At 42.5% G+C, this 27741-nt stretch overlaps 1 protein-coding gene across 3 annotated transcripts in view; it reads left to right on the top strand.

Moving 5' to 3' along the window:
• Positions 1-27741, top strand: part of LOC149458313 (dual specificity calcium/calmodulin-dependent 3',5'-cyclic nucleotide phosphodiesterase 1C-like) — a 298681-nt gene that overhangs the window by 148914 nt on the left and 122026 nt on the right. For all 3 annotated transcript variants that reach the window (XM_089682402.1, XM_089682404.1, XM_089682403.1), the window contains exon 7: positions 16864-16992. In XM_089682402.1, the coding sequence (XP_089538528.1) occupies positions 16864-16992 (129 nt within the window). The remainder of the gene's footprint in view (positions 1-16863; positions 16993-27741) is intronic.

The raw sequence follows: 27741 nt of genomic DNA, 5'->3' as shown, positions 1-27741 counted from the left end.
ATTCTTCCCAATGACCGCAAACCTCCTTTTTAGCTTTCTATGAGGAGGTAATTCTTCCCAATGACCGCAAACTTCCTTTTTAGCTTTCTATGAGGGGGTAATTCTTCCCAATGACCGCAAACTTCCTTTTTAGCTTTCTATGAGGGGGTAATTCTTCCCAATGACCGCAAACTTCCTTTTTAGCTATCTATGAGGGGGTAATTCTTCCCAATGACCGCAAACTTCCTTTTTAGCTATCTATGAGGGGGTAATTCTTCCCAATGACCACAAACCTTCTTTTTAGCTATCTATGAGGCGGTAATTCTTCCCAATGACCACAAACTTTCTTTTTAGCTATCTATGAGGGGGTAATTCTTCCCAATGACCACAAACCTTCTTTTTAGCTATCTATGAGGCGGTAATTCTTCCCAATGACCACAAACCTCCTTTTTAGCTATCTATGAGGGGGTAATTCTTCCCAATGACCACAAACCTTCTTTTTAGCTATCTATGAGGCGGTAATTCTTCCCAATGACCACAAACCTCCTTTTTAGCTATCTATGAGGGGGTAATTCTTCCCAATGACCTCAAACTTCCTTTTTAGCTATCTATGAGGGGGTAATTCTTCCCAATGACCACAAACCTTCTTTTTAGCTATCTATGAGGGGGTAATTCTTCCCAATGACCACAAACCTCCTTTTTAGCTATCTATGAGGGGGTAATTCTTCCCAATGACCACAAACCTTCTTTTTAGCTATCTATGAGGCGGTAATTCTTCCCAATGACCACAAACCTCCTTTTTAGCTATCTATGAGGGGGTAATTCTTCCCAATGACCTCAAACTTCCTTTTTAGCTATCTATGAGGGGGTAATTCTTCCCAATGACCACAAACCTTCTTTTTAGCTATCTATGAGGGGGTAATTCTTCCCAATGACCGCAAACCTTCTTTTTAGCTATCTATGAGGGGGTATATCTTCCCAAAGACCACAAACCTTCTTTTTAGCTATCTATGAGGGGGTAATTCTTCCCAATGACCACAAACGTCCTTTTTAGCTATCTATGAGGCGGTAATTCTTCCCAACGACCACAAACTTCCTTTTTCATTTTGGATAGAGTAATGGAGGGTTATAACCTGTCAGTTTTTTTGCCATCTGGTGTCCCATTGGGGAGATTTTCCTTCACGTTCTGTCCCATAGCCAAAACATGAGGTATGAGGAAATCCCTAAAAATTAAGGGAGTCTGTTGGGGTCCCTGAGATCACAAGAACTAGTGTCCTCATGGAAAAATTTCCCCTCTACTAATTTTTTGGGGACAACTCAAAATTTTGGTATTTTTCTTTTAATTTTGTTTCAACCTCTTTATTAGCAATAAAAACTGACAGGGGTTTTAATTATTCTCTCTTGTATCCATCCCACTGGATGTGGCATGAGATAAAATTCTGCATATTTTGGAAACATACCACAGGCGGTAATTAGAAACCTTTTTTGTGAACGTCAAAATATTTTTTGAAAAACACTAAGCAGTATGTTACCGCATTTCTTAAAATGGTAAATACTGCTTTGTGAATGAAGCCCAAGGTTTTTTATGCAAGTGAAATGCTGAATAGCTCATAGGCACCCTGGTTCAATTTGCTATGTAGTTTTCCAGGAATTTGGCCAAAGTGACATTATTATCTCAGATAATCGCACAATGCTCTTCCTTATGTTGAAACCACATAATTAAACTGAGTAATAGCTTTGTGCTCCTGCGGATTACATTATCAATATAAACAATGCAAATGTTCAATAAATGGATAACTGACTTTGAATGAATTAAAAAAAAATGAAAAGACATGATGTATAAGATTGTTAAACTAAACAACATGTCCATTAATTTTGATTTGATTTCTTTATTATGTTTTGTAATTGTTGCTTCACACAATAAATACTATTTTTTTTTAAAGTTATGCTCAGTCAACAAGACTGTAGATTTTTTTTTTTCAAAGTTTTGCACAGATACTGTATATGTGAATATGAATATTTGGAGTGTGGGAGGAAACCGGAGTACCTGGAGGAAACCCACGCAGGCACAGGGAGAACATGCAAACTCCAGGCAGGAGTTTGCACAATAACCAATATATCTTTTGATTTTGTGATGTCAACATACAGGACACAAAAGATGTGGCTACAACTATTAAATTTAATCAGGAACCGGACAAAATTCACTTTGTGCGTGACCCTGCCTGTTCAACAGAACAGTGGCTGCATCCAATCAGATACGGCTTCTGTCTGGGTACTCCGACAGCCACTGGAACTGGCTGTCAGAATGCAATACCCAGAACTACATATTTGTCCATCCACACTGTATAGTGTGGCTGAAGGAATCTGTTAGGCATTATCCTTTTGATGTATGAACAAGTTAACCACTTCCAGTTCGGACACTTTTACCCCCTTCCTGACCAGGGCAATTTTCAGCTTTCAGCGCTATCACACTTTGAATGACAATTGCGCGGTCATGCAACACTGTACCCATATGAATTGTTTACCATTTTTTTGAGACAGATAAAACTTTATTTTGGTGGTATTTATTCACCGCTGGGATTTTTATTTTTTTTTTGCGATGTAATTGAAAAGGTCCAAAAAGTGTTTCTCTTATAAAATTTAGCAAATAAATAATATTTCATCATAAATCTTGGCCAAAATTTATTCCGTTATCTTTTTAGTAAAAAAAAAAAAGCCAAATTAGTTTATAACCAAAAATTATAATTTTTAAACTTTTTTTTTACATTTTTTTTTCTATTTTTATTTTATTTATTTTTTTACATACTGTCACCCTAGCAGTACAGTGTCACCATGGTGACACTGTACTACTTGTGGGGGGTGATGAAGATTTTTTTTTTTTTTTTACACTAATTGCTTTTACACCCATATAGGATGTAAAAGCAATCATTTCTCTTTCTCTCTGTCTGCATTCTTGCAGTCATTGAGAAGTACTGAGTGAGCTGTGATTGGTCACAGCTTGTCACATGGTACAAGGCTATTCACAACAGCCTTGTACCATATGACCTCTGTGATCATTCACAGATTTCACACGTAGTAAGCAATGATGTCACAAGTGACATCTTGCTTACTACTTTGCATGTGATCACTGATTGGCCAATCAGTGATCACATGATCGGGACCTCGTACAGAGGTCCCGTCCGACGATCGGTGTTTCACTGTGTCCGGAGGACACAGCGGGCACCGAATCACGGTGCTGCGCGCTCCCCCGGAGTGCCACCGTTCGGCCGTTTATATACAACGGCGGTCGGGAAGTGGTTAAGGATGTTACGTCAGAAGCGTGTCCAATGGTATTGTCAATTATATGCTGCAGTTACAAATAAAGTGCTGATTTGGAAAGTAGATATGCTGCTTCCATCAGTAACCTTACAATGGACACATGCAGGATAATATTTTATATACCCGCAGAGGCGTGTGTGCGAATGTTCCTCTTTTATAGTTAAGAATACATTTTATTGGATCAAAGAAAACATATTCAGGAGAGAAAATTTGTGTTGGCCAGAGCAACCAATGGAATTCTACCTGCCACTTTTCCAGTGAAATCTAATGAGGCAAGAATGGATCTTTTTTTTGGTCCCATTCAATGTTGAATTGATTTTGACATTAAGCTCATACAGAGACATGGGCTGCATACGTGTGCATGCGCACACACACAGACACACAGCAGTACCTCTCTAAGAGTATGAGAACCGGCTGTGATTAATTTGATGGATTTCTAAAACACTGCCTTAAAACTGCATCTATAATTTAATCCTTTTATAGGATTTGCAACATGCCTTCCATTTGATTGGTATTTTCATTACAAATGTTCATGCTGATGATACAGCAATAATAACAGTAATTTAGTTCTTCTGAGTTTAAAATGCTTAGAAATATAAATAGCTCCAACAATCAAGTGTATATGAAGGGAAAATAAACTTGACATCACTATCTTAGAACAGGCTTCAATTATGAAATTTGAAGTCACCTAAACATGACAACATACTTTTTTTAATATACGTACAGCTGAAAGTGTTCTGTTTGTAGAACTACCCCCTTAGGAGCCACTGAGTTTTGGGTCCCCCTAAGCTATGCACGGCCAAGCAACACACATTTTCCACACCTTGGACACTGGGGTCAAAGAACAGTCCTTGAGCTTGGTTTAGTGATTTTATTAAGGGGTTAAGAACTTGAATGGGGTCTAGGGGTATATGGGATGCATGAGGCACTGAAGGACTTGAGGACAACTCCTTAGCACCTATGTACAAAATGCGGATAGCAACAGTCTCTTCTTAGAGAGAGCACTAAAGGTTCTTTGGTGTACCTCCTCAGACCCGGGATGATTCCTCCCCTTCGCCGAGCTGCCTGAGGGTATCCCTGGGCAAGGAGTCCCAGAAGCTGCTAATTTAGCACAAGCAGTCCTAGATGGGAAGCTAGTTGGTTCTTTCACCTGACTGCCTTCTCCCCTTATCCTGCCCAGGGGATGGAAGAATACTCACACTGTTCTTTCCTGTCAGCTTAGTGCATTGCTAGCTGCCTTAAGGCTTTTCACTGGGCTGGCTCCTTCCTTCCTGCTCAGGATGTCCTCCCCAGGAGACGGTGGCACAGTGGAGGTCCTCTTTTCCAGAAAGCTGTCTGTAGATAAGACCCCTCCCTGGGGCCCCTTCCCAGGCTCCACTCTCCAGCCTTCCTCACGCCGTCTTCCACCCAACACTGAACCACTGTCCTCCTGGCTGTTTGATATTTGAGGGTTGCCTTGGTCACCATGGCCAGCCTCTGCCATGGGACTGGCCATGGTCCCTCAAACATGCAGATCTGGGACTCCTCTCCTCCACTCCCCTGTTCCAGAAAGTTCTCCACTCTTTAAAAAGGTATGAGGATTTCTGTTTCCAGCGCCGCATGGACTAGCTGCCTTCTCCCTCGGCTCCTACTTAGGTGCTCAATAACCTGCTTATAAAGACTGCTAAAATGGCACCCATCCGGCCCAGACTACTCCCTCCGGTCAGAAAGTGATCCATTGACCGGTATCTGGACAAAGGCAGGCATCGTTCACAGCCTCCTCACCGACTGAACAAATCTCCGGTTAGGTCAGTACCGTAACCACACAGGCCTCCACTCAGCCTGGCAATCCCGTATATCAAAATACAGATCACATAGCTCATGCAGTGGCAGCTCTCCTCTCCCCCATTATAACCTCAGCAGCGGGGAAAGCCGTCCAAGCTGGGATGGACCAGATCAAGAAGGAACTGGGAGATCACTCTGCAAGTCTTACCGAAGCAGAGATGAGAATTTCCACCTCAGAAGATGAGCTATACCAGGCTGAAACCACTGAACAACAAGAGAAGACTAACCAATATGTTCTCCAGAAATTAGAAGATCTAGAAAACAGATCTTGACCTAACAATCTACGCATCGTGGGTGTTCTGGAATTCTGCCAAACCACTGACCTCCTGAATGTATGTGCTTCCTGAATACCCGAAGGCCTGCGGTTCCACTCGCCATGTGTTGACCAAACGGCACACCGCTTAGGTGTCCATTCAGCAGATCGCAATTCCCCCCGACCGATCATAGTCAAATATTTAAACTACGCTGATAAACGGCCATCTTACATAAGTATTGCCAATCATGCTCTCTGCAATTAGATGGCATGAAAATCTTAGTCTTTGCTGACTATTTTTTGGAGGTCGCCAAGAATTCCAAAGAATTTCATCACATCTTGTCAGGGCAGGGGCCGAGGAACGGACAGGCAGGCCTAACAATGTAACGCACTGGCTGACGACAACCACCACCCACAGACCGAAGTCCCTCAGGGCGCGGAGTCTAAGTCCCAGGCTGCCCTTCACCAGGGCCCCTGATGGTGGGGATGGACTTGACGCAGCCAGGAACCAGGTCGCGGCCCCCGAGACACCTCAGCTGCGGTAATGGCCGCCGCCAATGGCGTGTAGCTGGTGGAAGAGACAAAAGAGTAGTCAGACAGGCCGGGTCAACAACAACACGATAAAACAGTACAGGACAGCAGACGAGAATCACAGGTCACGAGCCGGGTTCAGCAACAGAGGGTCAGATCAAAGGAGAATACAAAGAATAGTCGAGTCACAAGCCGAATCAGATACCAGGAGAGTCACGAGAGTCAGAACAGAGTAATAGCAACACCAAGACACAAGTGCAAAGAGCATGTGCGGACCACAGGCTTATATGTCATCAGCCACACCCCTCTGGGGGATGGACCTCAGAGACCTGAAGGCATAAAAGGATTCCCACCATGCACAGCAGAAATTCAAGATGGACGCCAGCACATGGAGTAACATAACCTCAGGAAAAAGGTAGGACCTTGACACATCTGCACTGAGCTCTTTTGGCAAAATATCAAATTCACCCTTGCTTACCCAGCATTACTTCAAAGCCGTTCCACGAAAGGCGATCAGCTCACTTTTTATGACCCTTCTGAGGCCGAAGCATTTCTATGATATTTCCATACAGAAAGTCAGACCAACCCCCCTGCTACACCAACTCGTCTCATGCATCAGAGAAGCCCCAGAAAAGATCCACCTAAGCGTACTAGATTCTGGGGACCTAACACATCTAAAATACGCTGACAATTGCCTTCTTCTGCATCCCATTACCACCTTGCCATCTCCAAGGGCTGAACTGCCTTATTGATAAGTATACTCTATAGACTTACTGCTTATTTTTGTAACTTTGTTGAAACCCAAGCTTTTGAAATTTACACAAACCAACATTCCTAAATTCAGAATGTAATATAATTCATAATTAAATTACACGTGAATTGTGAGGATTCTTTTTTTTATTATTATTTTGACAAATAAAACTGTGTAAATATACTTAAATTATTTTTTAAAACTCAAAGTATTTTCATTTAATATATTGGTATATAATTATTTAAACGTTTCTCTTTAAAAGAATAACTGCACATTTTGACATAATACTTTTACAGATGGTGTCCTTAAATTTATTATTTTGCCTGCATTCTTTAAATGTCAGTAAGCAATTTCCAGTCTGGGTGAATCCAACCATTCAGAAGAGGCCTGCCTTTTGTCATCAATCTCTCGGTGCACTATAAATAAATCCTAGAAGAAGCTTCGAATTAATGGAAAATCATATAATGTTGGAGAATCCTTAGCAGTGAAAGTGACTCTGTATATTTAATTATATTAACATTTAAGATATCAAGTGAAGTGTGATTTAACCCAAGCTGTACTTACATGCCTTTCATAGGTACTATTCAGCTCCCACAAATGCAGTTTTATAATGTTACATGCATTTACTTTTTGTTCACTCAGATGTTTAGAAAATTGTAAAGCTGAATTATTTTGATGGACTTGTTTTTTCTTTAACCCCTCGCCCTCCTGAGGATTTACCCCCCTTAATGACCACGCCTCTTTTTGCTACTCGGTGCTGCACTAATTCAACTGATAATTGCGCGGTCATGCAATGCTGCACCCAAACGAAATTTACGTCCTTTTTTCACACAAATAGAGCTTTCTTTTGGTGGTATTTGATCACCTGTGCGTTTTTTATTTTTCACGCTATAAACAAAAAAAGACCAAAAACGATATTTTTTACTTTCAGCTATAAAAAATATATAGTAAACTCAAAGTTAGTTATAAATTTAGGCCAAAATGTATTCTGCTCCATGTTTTTGGTAAAAAAAAATCCCAATAAGTGTATATTGATTGCTTTGTGTGGAAGTTATAGCGTCTACAAACTATGGTATAGATACTGCAATTTACGCCTTTTTTTTGCTATACAGCGCTGCGCTAGTTTAACGGACAATTGCGCGGTCATGCAATACGGTACATAGATGAAATTTATGTCCTTTTTTCACACAAATAGAGCTTTCTTTTGGTGGTATTTGATCACCTGTGCATTTTTTTGCGCTTTAAAAAAAAAAGCCTGACAATTTTGAGAAAAAAACAATATTTTGGACTTTTTGCTATAAAACATGTCCAGTAAAAAAAAATGTAAAAGTCAAATTTCGGCCAAAATGCTACAAAAAAAAAAACAATACGTGTAAATTAATTGGTTTACGTGAAAGTTATAGCGTTAACAAATGGCGGGAAAGATACTGGGATTTTTAAAAATTTTTTATACTAATAATAGCGGCGATCAGCGACTTATGGCAGCAATCAGTGACTTATGGCAGGACTGCGGGACTGCGGCGGACATTCTGACACGGGGGGGGGGGGGGAACTGACTTGGGGTCACTAACATCCCCAGTGACACCAATACAGTGATCAGTGCAAAAAAAAAAACACTGACACTGTACTAATGGCACTGGGGAGGAAGGGGTTAACTTTATTTACTGAAAGGGTTAACTGTGTGAGGGGAGTATTTTACTAGGGGGCGGGGGTGTGTACTGCACGGGAAACCGCTGATCCGGAGAGATAAACTCTTCTCTCCGGCTCAGCATGTCAGGAGCTGACATGGAACTGACAGAGAACAGAGCTACTGCAGCCCTGTTCTCTGTCAGTGATTGCCACTAATCGGCGGGACATGGCCGGTAATGACTGGCTCTGACCCGGCGACTGACATCCGCGGCCGTGATCGGCGGGACAGGTTAGGGCGGTGGCACGCCTCGCGCGCGCCCCCTGTTTTGCAAACACACGCTTTAAAACGTGGTTTTGCCCAGCCGTGCCGCCCTGCCAACATATTTCTACAGTGGCTGGGCGGCATGTGGTTAAGTACTATTGTTTGTGGCAAAACAGTAATTTTTTAAGGCTGGCATCTTGGCACTGGGACTTTTTGTGCTTGAAGATTTTGGAGGTTGCAGATTCTTGATATTCTTCATTTGCCATTGAAAAATTGGCCTAAAATATTGCCGGAAACCTACCTTTAAGACAGGAGTAATATTTTATACATCACTCATTTTCTGCATACAATGAAGTATGTGCAGCGCCAGCACTGAAACCATAATTGATCTGACAGCCATGTTTCCATACTCAGCAGTTGATTTCTTCAGTTACTGGGTTGCTAGTAGTGTAATATGGAGTTTATTGTGATCGTGTTATAGCTCCAAGAATTTTCTGCCAGACACAAAGGGATTGATTTACTAAAGCCAAATAAGCTGTTCACTTTGACAGGGAGGTTTCATTTTCCTTCGATAATGCAGGTATTTTTTTGCAAAATAAATTTTCACCATATCTAATAGAAAAAAAGGAGTATTTTTGCATGGACGTGATTGGATGAAGTTGCCAAATGTCAGCCACCAAAACTTAATGACTTGGAGAGGATCTGCCAAGAGGAGTGGACCAAAATCCCTCCTGAGATGTGTGCAAACCTGGGGGCCAACTACAGGAAAGGTCTGACCTCTGTGATTACCAACAAGGATTTGCTACCAAGTACTAAGTCATGTTTTCTGAAGGGGATCAAATACTTATTTCCCTCATGAACATGCAAATCAGTGCATCATTTGTTAGACATGCATTTCTTTTGAATTTGTTGTCACTATTCTGTCTGTCATTGTTACAATACACTGAACATTTGATTTTTAGACTGATAATTGGTTTTGTGAGTGGGCAAACATTCAAAATCAGCAAGGGATCAAATACTTATTTCCTTCACTGTATATTTAACACAAAAGCTGGAGTTTAAAGTGTTACTAAACCCACAACAGTAAAATCAGCCCGTATATGCAGTAAAGCATGCTTGTTATACTCACTGTGGAACCTAAGGGGTTAATCCTCTGCATTGTGCAAAAAGGCTGTTTGATCCCTTTCTTCTCCGTTCCTCCCCTTTTTCAAGCCACCACCTCTTATCCCCAGACTGAACTGTTGGCATGCACATGCTCAGTTTGCTGTGTATTGCTAGAGAGGTTTTTTTTTTTCCTGGGAGTGCATGTGATCAGCACAGGGCCAATCAGCACTGTCCAGACAGAGGTCAGGGGAGTTTCATCCTCCTAGAGCAGAAAAAATACTCCTACAAGCTTTAGCTAGTCATGGGCTGGACAGAGATAGAACTTACAAGACTGCTCTAACTTCTGATGAGAAAAGGTATATAGAAGTTTATATTTACTAAAAAAATTTCACTTCCATGTTCTGTGTACTGTGGGAGACCAGATATAGTAGATGCAGGGTCCTGGGTTTAGTAACACTTTAAGGAACTGGGATTAAAGTGACCTAACCTCTGATTTATACAGTAAAAAGTCGACCTTGTTTATGCACTGTATATAAAAAGTCCCCTGTACAAATGGATCTGGTGCAAATTCCTCTTTTACCCTGTGTTTAAGTTAGCCCTGTCTTTGGTGCGCAATCTCATATATTTCCAGATTGTAAAGTAAAGAGATACACTTTTAGCTTTGCAGAAACAAATTCACAAGGGGAGACTTAAATTTAAAAAACATTTTCCATTTGCAGGTATTTTCTAGAGGTTGTATTCTTTCCTTGATTGGAGTTTTTTTTGGGTGCAATAATTATTATTATTATGAACCTCTCCAAAACCGAGTTTCTTGTCTTTCCCCCAGCCCGGACCCCACCCCCCATTGACTTCTACAGCATGTCCAACAATGCCACCATCAAACCCGCCCCGCAGGCCAGAGTACTTGGTGTCATTCTGGACTCCAACCTATCCTTCCAGCCCCAAGTCCAATCTTTAACAAACTCATGCAGACTCCACCTCCGCAACATCGCCAAAATCCGCACGTTCCTAACCCCAGAAACCACTGAACAGCTCATCCACTCCCTCATCATATCACGACTCGACTACTGCAACTCCCTCCTCACTGGCCTGCCTCGCCGCTGGCTATCCCCGCTTCAGTCCATCCTGAACACGGCTGCCAGACTCATTCACCTTTCCAACCGCTCCATTTCCGCCACCCCCCTCTGCCAATCCCTCCACTGGCCTCCACTCAGTGTCCTCCACCCCCCTCTGCCAATCCCTCCACTGGCTTCCGATTGCTCAATGGATCAAATTCAAAATCCTAACACTGACGTACAAAGCCGTCCACCATACTGCCCCGAACTACATCACTGACCTAATATCCAAGTACCACCCAGCACGCACACTCCGCTCCTCACAAGACCTCCTTCTCTCTAGTTCCCTGGTCTCCTCCTCCCATGCCCGCCTCCAGGCCTTCTCCAGAGTGTCGAAAATGTAAAAAAACAAAACCTCAGCGCTCAGGACTTCCTATTTACCATACAAATCCCCGTGAGATGCTGCTGTGCACAGGTACAAAAGACCAAAAACTTTTAACAATGAAAACCAGCGCAAACCCACATGATCAATTACATTACTCAGTTTAAAAAAACATTAATGTGCTAATAAAGATATATATAATAAATTATATATAAAATATATTGATATAAAAACATATATAAAAATTTAAAATTATAAGTCCAGTGACAAAAAAGCAAAGTGACAAAAAATCAAAAAAAAACCCAGAAAATATATATATAAATATAATTACAGTCCCGTGACAAAATTAAATCAAATTAAATTGTAATATATTTTCCATTTGATTCTTCCGTGTTACTGATCCCTTCACCATCCACCAGTGCAGAAATCAACATTAACCGCACTCACCAGATAATGGTGAGTCACACGCCTTTCAGGATTGTTAAGGGCTCCTGGACCCCCTTTACTTTGTCTGGGACCTCCAAGTGCTCTTTCCTCTTATGTCTAGGTACCTCTTCTGCTTACTCCTCTCACCGAATCCCCCAAAGGAAAATCAGGAAGAAGAAAAGACCATAGCGTGATACCGCAGTAACTTCTCCTCAAATTAATCTCTCCAGACCACTCACATTCTTTTGCGGGATATAGCCCACTTTTTATTCAAAACAACAGCGATTCTCTTCAGAAATGGTCCACTTTTCATGTACACCGATTATACAAGGACCTCACAGTTTAGTGTGCAGCAGGATGGCAGACCTCAGCTACAGACTCTTCTACTTAGGCTAAGATGGCCCCTTGGAACGCACCGCTCGGCGTGCGCTCCACTCACCGGAAATGATCGGTGTACATGAAAAGTGGACCATTTCTGAAGAGAATCGCTGTTGTTTTGAATAAAAAGTGGGCTATATCCCGCAAAAGAATGTGAGTGGTCTGGAGAGATTAATTTGAGGAGAAATTACTGCGGTATCACGCTATGGTCTTTTCTTCTTCCTGATTTTCCTTTGGGGGATTCGGTGAGAGGAGTAAGCAGAAGAGGTACCTAGACATAAGAGGAAAGAGCACTTGGAGGTCCCAGACAAAGTAAAGGGGGTCCAGGAGCCCTTAACAATCCTGAAAGGCGTGTGACTCACCATTATCTGGTGAGTGCGGTTAATGTTGATTTCTGCACTGGTGGATGGTGAAGGGATCAGTAACACGGAAGAATCAAATGGAAAATATATTACAATTTAATTTGATTTAATTTTGTCACGGGACTGTAATTATATTTATATATATATTTTCTGGGGTTTTTTTTGATTTTTTGTCACTTTGCTTTTTTGTCACTGGACTTATAATTTTAAATTTTTATATATGTTTTTATATCAATATATTTTATATATAATTTATTATATATATCTTTATTAGCACATTAATGTTTTTTTAAACTGAGTAATGTAATTGATCATGTGGGTTTGCGCTGGTTTTCATTGTTAAAACTTCTCCAGAGTGTCACCCATCCTCTGGAACTCCCTGCCCCAACCCATCAGATTATCACCTACTCTCCTCTCCTTAAGGCACACCCTGAAAACCCATCTCTTCAGGGAAGCCTACCCCACCCCCTGCTAACTTGCCGACCTCCTCCACTCTTCCTACCACTCCATCCCCCACAGCTATCTCCTCCTGTGCCACCATCCCCTCCCTCCTAGATTGTAAGCTGGAAAGAGCAGGGCCCTCGATCCCCTCATGTTTTGCATTGTAGTTGTTCTGTCACATGTTCTGTCCCCCTTTGTAATGTACAGCGCTGAGCGAACTATCGGCGCTTTATAAATACTGTATAATAATAATAATTATACAGGATTTGTATGGTGTGAACAGTTTGCTCTGAGCTTTACAATATAAAGGGATACAGCACAGTTACAATACAATAAAAAAACAAGAGGATTAAAAAGACTTTATAAGAGTTTACAATCTAATAGGGTGGGGCAGGTGGTACAAAGGGTTATAACTGTGGGGGATAAGCTGTGTCTAGCTGGATGCCTGATAGACTTCCCTGAAGAGATGAGTTTTCAGAAATCACCTAAAAAGGCAGCCAGAGTATGGGAAAGCCAGACAGATTGAGAGGATGGGAGAAGATCTGGTGAAGTCCTGGAGATGAGCATGGGAGAAGGAGACAAGGGAGCTTGAGAGCAGGAGGTCCGGAGGACAGTGGAGAGGATGGTTTGGGTGATATTTGGAGATTTGTGATTAGCTTTGTATGTTGCTGTTAGTATTTTAAATTTAATTCACTGGGCAATTGGAAGCCAGTGGAGGGATTGGCAGAGAGGGGTGGCAGACAGTGGGCAGTTGGTAAGGTAGATGAGTCTGGCAGCAGCATTCATGATAGACTAAAGAGGGGATAGCCTACAGAGAGGTCGGCCAATGAGGAGGGAGTTGCAATAGTCAAGGCGAGAGATAACAAGGGAGTGAATGAGTAGCTTGGTGGTTTCATTAGTTAAAAAGGGGTGAATTTTAGAAATGTTACGGAGGTGACTTCTACTAGCTTTTGACAGCGATTGTACATGCAGCTGAAAGGACAGGTCAGAATCTAGGATTACACCTAGTACCCTGGCATGAGGAGAGGGACTTGATGGAAAAGTAATGCTGGAGGACACGAGCTTGGGGGATCTTAGTTTAAAGCGGAGTTCCACTCACACTGTAAAAAAAAATAAAGTCAGCAGCTACAAAAACTGTAGCTGCTGACTTTTAAAAAAACAGCCACTCGCCTGTCCCACGATCCCGCGGTGTCCTCCCCACAGCCCGTTTCACCAGCCGTCTGGTGTTCCAGGCGCCGGCATCTTCAGTGTGGGTAAAGCCGCAAGCTGTCACAGCCGGGTGCCCACTGCGCATGCGTGAATAGTCTGTCACGTGTCCCAGAAGACTACGCAGACGGAGGGAGGGTAGGAGGACAATTTCCACTTCCGATCGCCTAGCAGAAGAGGGAGTGGGTACCTGTCAATTTTGGATACCTGCTCCCCAGGGGACCAGTCTTTAAAGTGGAACTTCCCCTTTTGGAACTCCACTTTAAGGGAGCGGTGCATCATTCATGCTGATATGTCAGTGTTAGTAATGTGAGAGGAGACTGAAGGAGTGAGGTAAGGAGTATTTTACATACAGCCTAATTCTAAATTTGGCCTTATATGCAAAGATTAGAATGTCATATACTACTAGGAGAAGATTTTTCCTTTGATAGAGCAGAATGCAGAAAGACAACACGGTTTTGATGTTCAACACATATGGCAAACTAGGACTGCACTGTACATACATTAGTGTATGCAATCATCACGGTTGCTATGCGCACGTGAATCTAGTATTCAATTTAATTCAAGTTTAATTGTTTTGTTTGGGAGTTTATCTTTAATGCCAGTAAATCAACTACCACTATAACTTAACTATTTGTTCATTTGTGTGTTTCTCCAGATCTGAATTTTATTACATTTTCTCCTTCGCCCTACAGTACAAAACTGAGTTTTCCCTTTAAAATAGCCTCAGAGTGAAAAAATCCAGTTTAACCACTAGCCTACCGGGCACTTCTACCCCCTTCCTGCCTACAGGGCACTTCTACCCCCTTCCTGCCTACCGGGCACTTCTACCCCCTTCCTGCCTACAGGGCACTTCTACCCCCTTCCTGCCCACCGGGCACTTCTACCCCTTTCCTGCCTACAGGGCACTTCTACCCCCTTCCTGCCTACCGGGCACTTCTACCCCCTTCCTGCCCACCGGGCACTTCTACCCCCTTCCTGCCCACCGGGCACTTCTACCCCCTTCCTGCCTACAGGGCACTTCTACCCCCTTCCTGCCCACCGGGCACTTCTACCCCCTTCCTGCCTACAGGGCACTTCTACCCCCTTCCTGCCTACAGGGCACTTCTACCCCCTTCCTGCCTACAGGGCACTTCTACCCCTTTCCTGCCTACAGGGCACTTCTACCCCTTTCCTGCCTACAGGACACTTCTACCCCCTTCCTGCCTACAGAGCACTTCTACCCCCTTCCTGCCTACCGGGCACTTATACCCCCTTCCAGTCCAGGCCAATTTCCAGCTTTCAGTGCTGTCGCACTTTGAATGACAATTGCGCAGTCATGCAACACTGTACCCATATGAAATTTTTATCATTTTTTGGTGACAGAGCTTTATTTTGGTGGTATTTAATCACCTCTGGGTTCTTTATTTTTTCTTAAACCAAAAACCACTGAAAATATTGAAAAAAATGTTGTTTCTTAGTTTTTGTTATAAAATGTTGTAAATAAGTGATTTTTCTCCTTCACTGATGTGCACTGATAGGCTGCACTGATGGGCACTGATGAGGAGGCACTGGTAGGTGGCACTGATACATGACACCATTAGGCGACACTGACTGGCACCGTTAGGCGGCACTGACTGGCACCGTTAGGCGGCACTGATATGTGGCACTCACTGATGGGTGACACTGAAAGGCAGCTCAGATGGGCACTGATATGTGGCATTTATGTGCACTGGTAGGCACTGATGTGGCACTGATGTGAGGTACTGATGGACACTGACAGGTGGCACTGCTGGGGCTACACTGATCAGGGCACACTGATCATCAGTGCTCTGATGATCAGTGTACATGTCCCCTCCGCGGAAAGCTGATTACCGGCTCTCCTCTCCTCTCCTCTGCCAGCGTGACAGCTTGAGAGGAGAGAAATGCCAATAACCGGCATTTCCCTGTTTACATGTGATCAGCTGTGATTGGACACAGCTGATCACATGACCGAGCCGACATCTTCGGCTCTTTCCGTGATCCGCTGTGTCCGAGGGACACAGTGCACCGCCGATCGCCGCGCTGCGCGCTCCCTGAGCCACGCATGCGCAGTGAGAATGGGAGGACGTCATATGACGTCCTCCCAGGACGAGAGAACCACCTTGTGCCCGTCATATTACTATATGGCGGGCGGGAGGTGGTTAAAGACTCATTTTAAGGAGGAAATCATAGAAAAATTTCAATTTTGTTTCAGTTACATATTTCTTTGCTTTCAAAAAAGAAATAAGGAAACCTTCATATTCACTAAAATAGTTATCTATGAAATTTAAAGCAAGTCCATGTGAATGTGTTTGGTCATAGATGTGTAAACCACCATCAATGCCCCTTCTATCTACATTGCATCTAAGCAGCACAAACCAAAAACACTATTTAATTCAATTTTAATATCAAAGCAAACTCCCCCATCCATCCAAGTCTCCATGCTTCATTTTGCTGGGAAATCACATTGAAAAAGACCCCTCTAGCATTTCTGGTCATGGCCATCTTAAGTAAGGGCAGACAAATTTATTTCCTGGAATCTGCAATCCATCTGCCTTAGCTGGGAAAGGCACTCCCGAAGACTCCTGAGATGTATGACATCATGGGGTTTATTTTCTAAAGCTGGAGAGTGCAAAATCAGACTCCCTTCTGCATAGAAACCAATCAGCTTCCAGGTTTCATTGCCAAAGCTTCATTGAACAAGCTGAGGTTAGAAGCTGATTGGTTTCTATGCAGAAGGGAGTCTGATTTTGGACTCTCCAGCTTTAGTAAATAAACCCCCATTTGTCTGGGCATGGAAACTGGGAAGTAACTGAAAAGAAAAAGTTTAAAGCAAATAAATACAATATACTTTCCTATCTATTTACTGATGCTAGCAGCATATGGATTAAAAATATTCAATGTTGATTGAGAGAGTGAAGTTCCACTTTAACGTCCCTCTTTTTTATTTATTTTTTTTTAGATCGGATTCTGCCATTTTGTATAATGATAGATCTGTACTTGAAAATCATCATGTAAGTGCAGCATATCGGTTACTGCAAGATGATGAAGAAATGAATATACTCTATAATCTGTCCAAGGATGACTGGAGGTGAGATGTGTAAGCAATATATATTTAGTAAAAATGTCTAATTATCATTGTGAAGACATAATAGGTGTATTGTCTACATTTGTGGTCCTCATAGTATAGCATAGTCAATGGTTACTTACACTTACTCATAATTCATGATTTGTAGATCAGCCACTGGACGGAGCTGCTTGAAATGAACTAAAAGGCTAAGTTTATGGTTTCCTTTTGGGGGAGATGAATACAGGTGTGGTTAAGCCATGTTTTTACCACTCCCCCTTAGCTGCAAAGGCAGCAGATGAGGTGTACACATGACGTGGCCACTATGCTTTGCATTGTAGCATGACAAAATCCACCTCTTCACATTATGCAGGAAGAACAACAGTGGTACGGACCTTAGGGGATCACTCTTCAGAAGGCAATGCATAAATGAGCCCTAATGGTTTCTGGCCAAGTTTTTCTTCCTTTTACAAACAAGCATTTATTACACATCAGGTGATTCCCAGTGCTTTATTTGTTAGCACAGTGGTCACATTTTTTTAGGCTTACTGGCTTATACCAAAGCCCCCAATGCCAAAGGAGGGTGGGAAGAGAATGAATTACTGTTCTGAAACCAAATTTCACCTTGAACTACTTAGCCCTATAAGGAAGAACAAGTGTTTTGCCACTTATAACAGGAGATAAGGAAGAACTAGAAAAAGTGAAATGGATATTTATGGAACATCCATCCAACCTTTGACACCAGAACATTAAATTTGAACGCATAAGTGTAAAGGACTGAGCACTCCAGGTTCATTTACAATTTTCCTCCTAACCTTCCATGAATGCAAAAGATCACGGATGCAGAGGAGAAGAGACCAGTAGTAAAAAAGGGGGTGCCATTTTATAAAAAGCGATGGCCTATTTTGAGATAGTAATTGTGAGCAGAGGCGGACTGACAACTCATGGGGCCCCCCGGGCAATAGGGGATCATGGGGCCCCTGTGTTCTTGCCCAAACTTAAAAAAGCCTATAAAAAAGGTACCAGGGGCATCTCATGAGGCCCCCTACTGACCCCAGGCCCTCAGGCAGTGCCTGAGTTTCCAAATGGTCAGTTCGCCCCTGATTGTGAGAGATGTAATGGGGTGCTGGTAGAGGGGGGTCTTCATTCCTCCCAAATTGCTCCCTTACATGTGCTAAAACTCATGACATTGACTGTTTAGCTATGAAAGAATGTTTTTGTTAAATGTTTACGACAAGCTTAGGGGATATACTCCCTTCTTCCGGGCCCATGCAGTACTGATATACAAAAGGTTTAGAAAAATGTTAAGAACAACCTGCAAATATATTCTTTGGAGAAAAAAAAAAACAGAAGCAAAGGGTAATAAAACTGAGAATGTTAGTCAGATATGGGATATTGATGTGGGCAATAGAGAGGGAAAGGGGAAGACTCACAGAGGTTAGAATGGTCATAAAACTATTTGAAAGTGATTTGGAAAGCTGAGGTTCACATTCAGTCTATTTTCTCTTAACCACTTGCCCTCCAGAAGATTTACTCCCCCCCCCCCCCCCCTCCTGACCAGGCCATTTTTGTGCAATACGGCGTTGCATTACTTTAACTGACAATCGCGTGGTCATGCAACGCTGTACATAAATGAAATATATGTAATTCTTTTTCCCACAACTAGAGCTTTCTTTTGGTGGTATTTGATCACCTCTGTGTTTTTTATTTTGTGCGCTATAAAAAAAAACAAAACAATATTTGACGTTTTGCTATAAAACGTATATATTAAAAAAATTTAAAAATACAATTTCTTTATAAATTTAAGCCAAGATGTATTCTGCTACACGTCTTTGCTAAAATAAATCCCAATAATTGTATATTTATTGGTTTACGTGAAAGTTATAACATCTACAAATGGCGTTATATATACTGGAATTAGTAATGGCGGTGATCAGTGACTTATAGCGGGACTGCGGCGGGCATTCTGACACTGTGTGGGAACTGATTAACTCTCACTGACATTCCCAGTGACACTAATACAGTGATCAGTGCTAATAAAAAGCACTGACACTGTACTAATGACACTGGGCAGGAAGGGGTTAACATCTGGGGCAATCAAAGGGTTAACTGTGTGCTGTTTTGTTTAGAAGACATGCTGCTTTGTATCTCTCTGCACAGGTCCATCCCCTATAAGCTTTGCCGATGATCTCCAAGTGCCAGCCAGGAATCGCTGGCCAGGACCCGGTGATTGACATCCCCAGCTGCCAATGGCGGCGCGAATAGGATGGCGCATGCGTCCCCTACCCAAAAATGCAAATCACGTATATATGTGTGCTTTTGTGCAGCCGTGCCGCCCTGTAGCAGTATGTCTGCTAAAGGGGAAGGCAAGTGGTTAAATAGAATTATCATTTATGATTCAAAGGCTTTCCTTTCCTGAGTATTTGTAAAGTTCATTTAAGGAACCACAAATATTTCTATGTTCCAAAGAGTGGTTTGGATTTAAGACATGACATCCCACAGGTGTGATGTAGTCACCTATGGTGTGAGGATTCATTCTTTCTTTAAATTACTGTCATTTTCACCAAAGTAACATCCCTGGGAGAAGTGGGAAGACACATGAAAGTGTCTCCTAATTGTTACTGCAAATGAAATAGTATTACAGACAGTAAACAGCTGATACTTGAAAAACAAATCTGGAGAAAGAAACAGCCTATGCTGGAGGCCTTGAAAGTTAAAAAAAAGTTCATGTTTTCTGAAGTTCAACTCGAAGTTGTTTGGATGCTGGAAATGCTGTCTATATGGATTAAATACTGGAAATGCAAAAAAGCTGTTGCAGGCAGATTACATTTAAACTGCTGTTTGGACCCATAGGGGTTTATTTACTAAAGCTGGAGAGTCCAAAATCAGACTCACTTCAGAATAGAAACCAATCAGCTTCTAACATCAGCTTTTTCAAATAAGCTTTGACAATAAAACCTGGAAGCTGATTGGTTTCTATGAAGAAGTGAGCCTGATATTGCACTCTCGAACTTTAGTAAATACCGTATTTTTTGCCGTATAAGACGCACCTGACCATAAGACGCACCTAGGTTTTAGAGGCAGAAAACAGGCAAAAAAGAAATTCTGAACAAATGGACTGCAGACACAGTACAGGAGATGACCAGAGACTGCGGACAGCACAGGGATGACCAGAGACTGCGGACAGCACAGGGATGACCAGAGACTGTGGACACAGTACAGGAGATGACCAGAGACTGCAGACACAGTACAGGAGATGACCAGAGACTGCGGACACAGTACAGGAGATGACCAGAGACTGCGTACACAGTACAGGAGATGACCAGAGACTGCAGACACAGTACAGGAGATGACCAGAGACTGCAGACACAGTACAGGAGATGACCAGAGACTGCGGACAGCACAGGGATGACCAGAGACTGCGGACAGCACAGGGATGACCAGAGACTGCGGACAGCACAGGGATGACCAGAGACTGTGGACACAGTACAGGAGATGACCAGAGACTGTGGACACAGTACAGGAGATGACCAGAGACTGCAGACACAGTACAGGGATGACCAGAGACTGTGGACATAGTACAGGGATGACCAGAGACTGCGGTCACAGTACAGGAGATGACCAGAGACTGCAGACACTGTACAGGAGATGACCAGAGACTGCGGACACTGTACAGGAGATGACCAGAGACTGTGGACATAGTACAGGAGATGACCAGAGACTGCGGACATAGTACAGGAGATGACCAGAGACTGCGGACAGCACAGGGATGACCAGAGACTGCGGACAGCACAGGGATGACCAGAGACTGTGGACACAGTACAGGAGATGACCAGAGACTGCAGACACTGTACAGGAGATGACCAGAGACTGCAGACACTGTACAGGAGATGACCAGAGACTGCGGACACTGTACAGGAGATGACCAGAGACTGCGGACACAGTACAGGAGATGACCAGAGACTGCGGACAGCACAGGGATGACCAGAGACTGCGGACAGTACAGATGACTGCTGACCTTTGGGGAGGGGGGGAGCGGGTACCTGAATTTGACAGGTACCCGCTCTTACTTCCGCAGAGTTGTTCTTTGATCTTACCTGTTCCTCGATCCAGCCGCGCGCTGTCTACCCGGCTTCTGTAATGGCGCTCGGTATGACAGCCGGGTGCCCAGTGCGCATGAGCGGGAAGCACTTGCGCCTTGTGATTGGTCCGGCGGCTTCTGGGATCTGTCATGTGTCCCAGGTACCGCCTTACCATTCACAAAGCGCACCGCTTCTCGCGCATGCGCACTTGGCACCCGGCTGTCATGCCCAGCGCCCACACTACAGAAGCCGGGAAGACAGCACGCCGCTGGATAGAGGAACAGGTAAGGTCCCACTGCAGAGCTGAGCGGCCGGCCCGGTATCCTGACACGGCCGCGGTGGAAATACCGGACCGGCCGCTCCATATTCGCCTTATAAGACGCACTGACATTTCCCCCCCAGTTTTGGGGAATAAAAAGTGCGTCTTATACGGCGAAAAATACGGTAAACCCCTTACTGTCTATATGAAATCCCCATAAGGATAATGGAAGCAAGTCTGCTATCATCACATAACATGAACACTATAGGGTTGATTTACTAAAGGCAAATAGGCTGTGCACTTGAAAGTGCAGTTGCTCTAAAACTGAGGGGAAAATGCAAGGAAAAGAAAAAAAAAACAGCATTTTTGCTTGCACATGATTGAATGAAATAAATCAGCAGACCTTCGCCTCATTTTAGAGCTTCCCCTCAGATATAAAGCAACTGCACTCACAGTGCACAGTATATTTACCTTTAGTAAATCACCCCTCATATGTAACACAGTGAAAGGGGGTTAGAAACCCTGGAAAGTTTATATTGCTGATAGTTTCAAACCCTTTACTACTCTATGTACTGTGATTCTACACCTTCATGGTAAGATATGATGATACTGTATCTGGATAGTTTTCTATGGATGGAGTAATAGGGTTAACACCGAGCTGTCCATAATCTGTAACATTTTCAGGCAGGGTTCCTTATCCTCTTTGTGCTGAGAGCATGCAACTATGCGTCCCCTCGATGGGTGGATACTTGCGTACCAAGATGTAAACAAATCTGTGCCAACAGCACGTGCCCTACCCATTTCCGATTGCTAATCGCGATCGGGAGCGGTTTGATCATTTGACCACTGTGACAGCCAATCATGGCGGTCACATGATCATAAACCCTGCCTCCCAGCATCAGAAAAGACCAGGAGGTGTGAACATCAAGGGGTTAATCTATTTTCTATTTTAGAACTATGAATGAACCAGGATTGAAAGCCACTGGTTTGAAAATTAGGATTACTAACCAACTGCATAGTTCCCAATCAGGTTATGATCACATGGGTTTGTTTAGAAACAAACCTGCTGGCTTTATCCATCACTGTGCCTTACACAGGGAGAGGCACATTGACAGCTTAAACCAGAGAGCTGCAAGTGTCAAAGTGCAATATTGTGAGTAAAATAATTTAACCACTTCCCCACCGGCCGTTGTATATAAACGGCCGGACGGTGGCAGTGCAGGGTCGGGTGGTCGTTTATAAACGGCCTCCCCGCACCCTGCTTCTGCGTGCTCCCTGGGAGCGCGCAGCACCGTGATCCGATGCCCGTTGTGTCCTCCGGACACAGTGAAACACCGATCATCGGACGGGACCTCTGTACGAGGTCCCGATCATGTGATCACTGATAGGCCAATCAGTGATCACATGCAAAGTAGTAAGCAAGATGTCACTTGTGACATCATTGCTTACTACGTGTGAAATCTGTGAATGATCACAGAGGTCACATGGTACAAGGCTATTCACAACAGGCTTGTACCATGTGACAAGCTGTGACCAATCACAGCTCACTCAGTACTTCTCAATGAGTGCAAGAATGCAGCCAGAGAGAAAGAGAAATGATTGCTTTTACATCCTATATGGGTGTAAAAGCAATCAGTGTAAAAAAAAATGTCATCACCCCCCACAAGTAGTACAGTGTCACCATGGTGACACTGTACTGCTAGGGTAACAGTATGTAAAAACAAAATTAAATAAAAAAATAATATAAAAAAAATAAAATAAAAATGTAAAAAAAAATGTTTCAAATTATAATTTTTGGTTATAAACTAATTTGGATTTTTTTTTTAACTAACAAGATAACGGAAAAAATTTTGGCCAAGATTTATGATGAAATATTATTTATTTGCAAAATTTTATTAAAAAAAACTTTTTTTCAAAATTTTTGGACTTTTTCATTTACATAGCAAAAAAAATAAAAATCCCAGCGGTAAATAAATACCACCAAAATAAAGCTTTATCTGTCTCCAAAAAATGGTAAATTCATATGGGTACAATGTTGCATGTCCGCGCAATTGTCATTCAAAGTGTGATAGCGCTGAAAGCTGAAAATTGCCCTGGACAGGAAGGGGGTAAAAGTGTCCGGTCTGGAAGTGGTTAATATATTGTAATTTTTTTTTTAAATATATGATTAAAGCAGTTATAACAGAAAAAAATCAATTTGGATATAAATATATGAGCGCAGCTTTAATAAAACTATAGAGTATACCAAATAAAACGCCTTTTTAAAAAAGTATCAGAATATATTTATGTAGGCAGATTAACCACTTGCTCTCCAGAGGATTTATCCCCTTTCCTGACCAGGCCATTTGTTGCCATACCGCGCTGTTATTTTAACTTACAATTGCAAATGAAATTTACATCTTTTTTCCCCACAAATAGAGCTTTCTTTTGGTCATATTTGATCACCTGTGCAGTTTTTATTTTTTGCGTTATGAACAAAAAAAGATCGACAATTTTGAAAAAAAGCTATATTTTTGACTTTTTGCTATTAAACATGTCCAGTAAAAAATTTTTAAAAAAATCAAATTTCGTCATAAGTTTAGCCCAAAATGTATCCTGCGACATGTCTTTGCTAAAAAAAATCCCAATAGGTGTAAATTAATTGGTTTACATGGAAGTTATCACGTTTACAAATGGCGGAATATATACTGTAATTTTTTTTTCTTTTACTAGTGATTGGGACAATCAGCGTCCTATAGCGGGACTGTGACGGGCATTCTGACACTGGGGGGAACTGACTTGTTGTTGTTTATACACAGGTCTCTCCCCAGTCAGTGATACTCTGCGATCGCCGGGTGCTGGTGGTGAATCACTGGTCGGGACCCGGTGATTGACTGCCGGGGCCGCGAATGGCGGTGCGAATAGGGCGCATGCATCCCCTACCCGTAACTGCAAAATATATATATGTACAAGATTTTGCGCAGCCGTGCTGCCCTGTAGCAGTATTTCTGCTATAGGGCGGCGTGGAAGCGGTTAATTATAGTGTTGTTGTCAGGTCAACTGAGACATACTGGTGCTGCAAAGTTTGAGTATGTAGGCTTCAATGTCCTCTGATCATTACCCACTTGCCCTCCAGAGGATTTACCCCACTTCTTGACCAGGCCATTTTTTGCGTTATGGCGCTGCGTTACTTTAACTGCCAATTACACGGTCATGCAATGCTGCACCCAAATGAAATTCATGTCCTTTTTTTTCCCTCACAAACTGAGCTTTCTTTTGGTGGTATTTGATTGCCTGTGCTTTTTTTTTATTTTTTGTGCTATAAAAAAAATTAACATTTTGAGAAAAATATATTTTTGACATTTTGCTATTAAACATGTGCAGTAAAAAAATGAAAAAATTAAAGTTTTGTCAAATTTAGGCCAAAATGTATTCTGCTACATGTCTTTGCTAAAAAAAAAAAAAACAATATGTGTAAATTAATTGGAAAGTTTGTTTACAAATGGTATTTATACTGGGATTTTTTTTTATAATTTTTACTAGTAATGGCGGTGATCAGTGACTTATAGCAGGACTGTGGCAGGCATTCTGACACTGGGGGGAACTGACTTGGTGTCACTGACATCCCCAGTGACATGATACAGTAATCAGTGCTAACAAAAACGCACTGACACTGTACTAATGGCACTGGGCAGGAAGGGGTTAACGCGTGGCGATCAAAGGGTTAACTGTGTGTGTTTTACTATGGGGCTGTATGTTAGTGCTTTACTCTAAGCACACTGCTTTGCATGGCTGTGCACAGCCATTCAAAGCAGTGTGCATGAGCTGACAGGGAGAACGGTTTTGTGTACTAATAGTTCTCCCCTGTTGGAGATGCTTGGCATCCATCACCGGCCAGGACCTGGTGATTGACAGCCGCACTTGTAAATGGCAGTGGTGGTAGATCATGCACCCCCTACCCAGAAATGCAAAATCACACACACACATATATATATATACACACGTGATTTTGTGCACCCGTGTCGCCCTGTAGCAGTATATCTGCTATAGTGTGGATGGGAAGCAGTAAATAGGTTAACTTCTCTCTGGGGCCAGTAATCATCCCACTACTTTCAATAAAAATATAGCTGAAATTTGGAATTGTGCCTATTTCACATATTGCTATACTAAATGAATGATATTGGAGGATAGACAGAAAACTGTTTTTATAAATTGGTGATGATGTTGGACAATAGCAAATCACCATCTTTTCTCATTTACATAGCCTCCTATAATCCTGTAGCGAAAGCCACACTTGTCACTCTGTGCCCAGAATCAGGAGTATGTACTGTACAGTATGTTACAGTCAGGGGCGGACTGACAACTCATGGGGCCCCCGGGCAATAGGGGATGACGGGGCCCTGTGTCCTTGCCCAAACTCAAAAAAGCCTATGAAAAAAGGTACCAGGGGCATCTCATGGGGCCCCCTACTGACCCCGGGCCCTCGGGCAGTGCCCAAGTTTCCAAATGGTCAGTCCGCTCCTGCTTTAGAGATGATTGGTACCATTCTGGTCTCCAATCAGCTCTATGGTGAGCTGGCAGAAACATTGGCTGCATTCTCAGGTTCGCCCGATGGCACAGGACTGCCCAAGAAGGCTGTGGAAGGCAATCGGGGAGGGGGGCATCTTTTCCCTGCAGGCATCATCCTGGTATAACCATTCAAAATCCAGTGATGTACCAGGACGTCACTGGTCCTTGTTGGGTGCCCAAGTTTCCAAATGGTCAGCCCGCCCCTGGTTACAGTAGGCCCCCAGAGTCCACAGGGCCTTTATACAGTTTTTTTTTGCAGGTAACATCAGTGTGTATAATGGAATGTTCATGCAGGCATTAATTCTCATGTATAATTCATGGGTGCCGGGCAGAAGGTTAACATACAGTGTGCATGATACTATGCATTAGTCTATACAGCTGTAACTTGCAGCATATTTTTATTTACATTTTGCCCATTCAGATGTAACGGTCTATTGCACAATATAAAAATAGCATAATCTAAGTAAAATAATAAAATATTACTAGTAAGCATTTGTAAATGTCTGAGAAGAGGGAAATAATTTAAATAAACCAAGATTCTATCAAAATCATGTAGATTCATCTGATGCTCATATCCACAAATTGTATAGGAAGAATTTGTGTTATTTCTGGTTATTAGTGACCCTTGGCAGGCTTCTTCATGCTGCATTACGTGCACTTTTATTCTTTCTTGTCCCAGCATTTCCTTTCCAACATTGTGTCATCAGACACAGACCGTAAAAGCCATTTAAAGAACCGGATGAGCACAGCAGTGATAATTTTCTTGCAATTTCTTTACAATGCCACTCAATACCATAATTTGTCACAGCAGGGGATGCTGTTTTCTCACACAGTATTGTAATGTTCATTTTGTATCATTAAAAAAAATAAATATGCGCCCCACTACCTAACCACATCCAGCCAGCTCACCCTATACCTGTGTTTGGGCATAAGGACTAGGGCAGGAGCGGAATAGATGGTGGGGTCACTGCTTAGAAACTCAAAGGGCTCTTTCACACAGGATTTGATGGAAGGCAGTAGAGTCATGTTTTTACTGCTTCCCGATGCCTATCAATGCCACTCAAAATTGTAAAATAGGACACGGATAGAGGTGTTCACACTGCAGCATTAGTATTGCCTCACGTTGTGCAGAGTTTGGCAAGTGTTGCTGCTTTGCAACTGCCTCCACTTTTTATAAAATGCGGTAAAAACACTGTAAGCATGCTTATGACGTTTACAGTGTGTTTAGGGTGTGGTGATCATTTCCCATTTTTTGCTGCGTGAAAAAATAGAAAAACACATCTTACAGGGCTTTTGAGGAGTGTTGCTTGATGCACCTTGAATGCCTGTACAAAACATCCAAAACACTCATTAACACTGTAGGTATTGTGTGTTAATACGCTGTAAAGCTGCTTTAGAATTCAACACTGTGTGATTGAGCCCAAGTGGTTCTAAAGCATCTAAAAATGCATGTAAGATCCAGTCTGATAGTAGCTTTTTAGAGAGAAGACTTGGGTGACCCAATTCAAACCCAGGTATTGCACAAAGCCAGGATTGGGCCACATATGACTATCAAACAGTACGATGCATAGGTATTGCCTTGTACACCTACAATGGTTAAGAAATCATTTATAATGTGAGATATAGATGTATATACACACACAAACACACACACATACATACATACATACTGTGTGTATATATATATATACACATGTAACAATACCGCTTATAATACATTGTCACTATTGCAGATTGTATAGAGGTTAGTGTTGAACTGGAATTTGCAGAACAAACCAGTGAACAGTTTTATAAAAGCTATTTTAATATACTGTATCTAAATTATCTACATGCTTATTTAACCATTTGCCGCCCGTCCTATGGCCGAATGGCAGCCGGCAAATG

This window comes from Staurois parvus, unplaced genomic scaffold (genome assembly GCF_062004578.1).
Source record: "Staurois parvus isolate SC_StPar_1 unplaced genomic scaffold, SC_StPar_1.0 ptg000288l, whole genome shotgun sequence".
Lineage (NCBI taxonomy): Eukaryota > Metazoa > Chordata > Amphibia > Anura > Ranidae > Staurois > Staurois parvus.
This window is presented reverse-complemented; position numbering and strand designations above follow the sequence as displayed.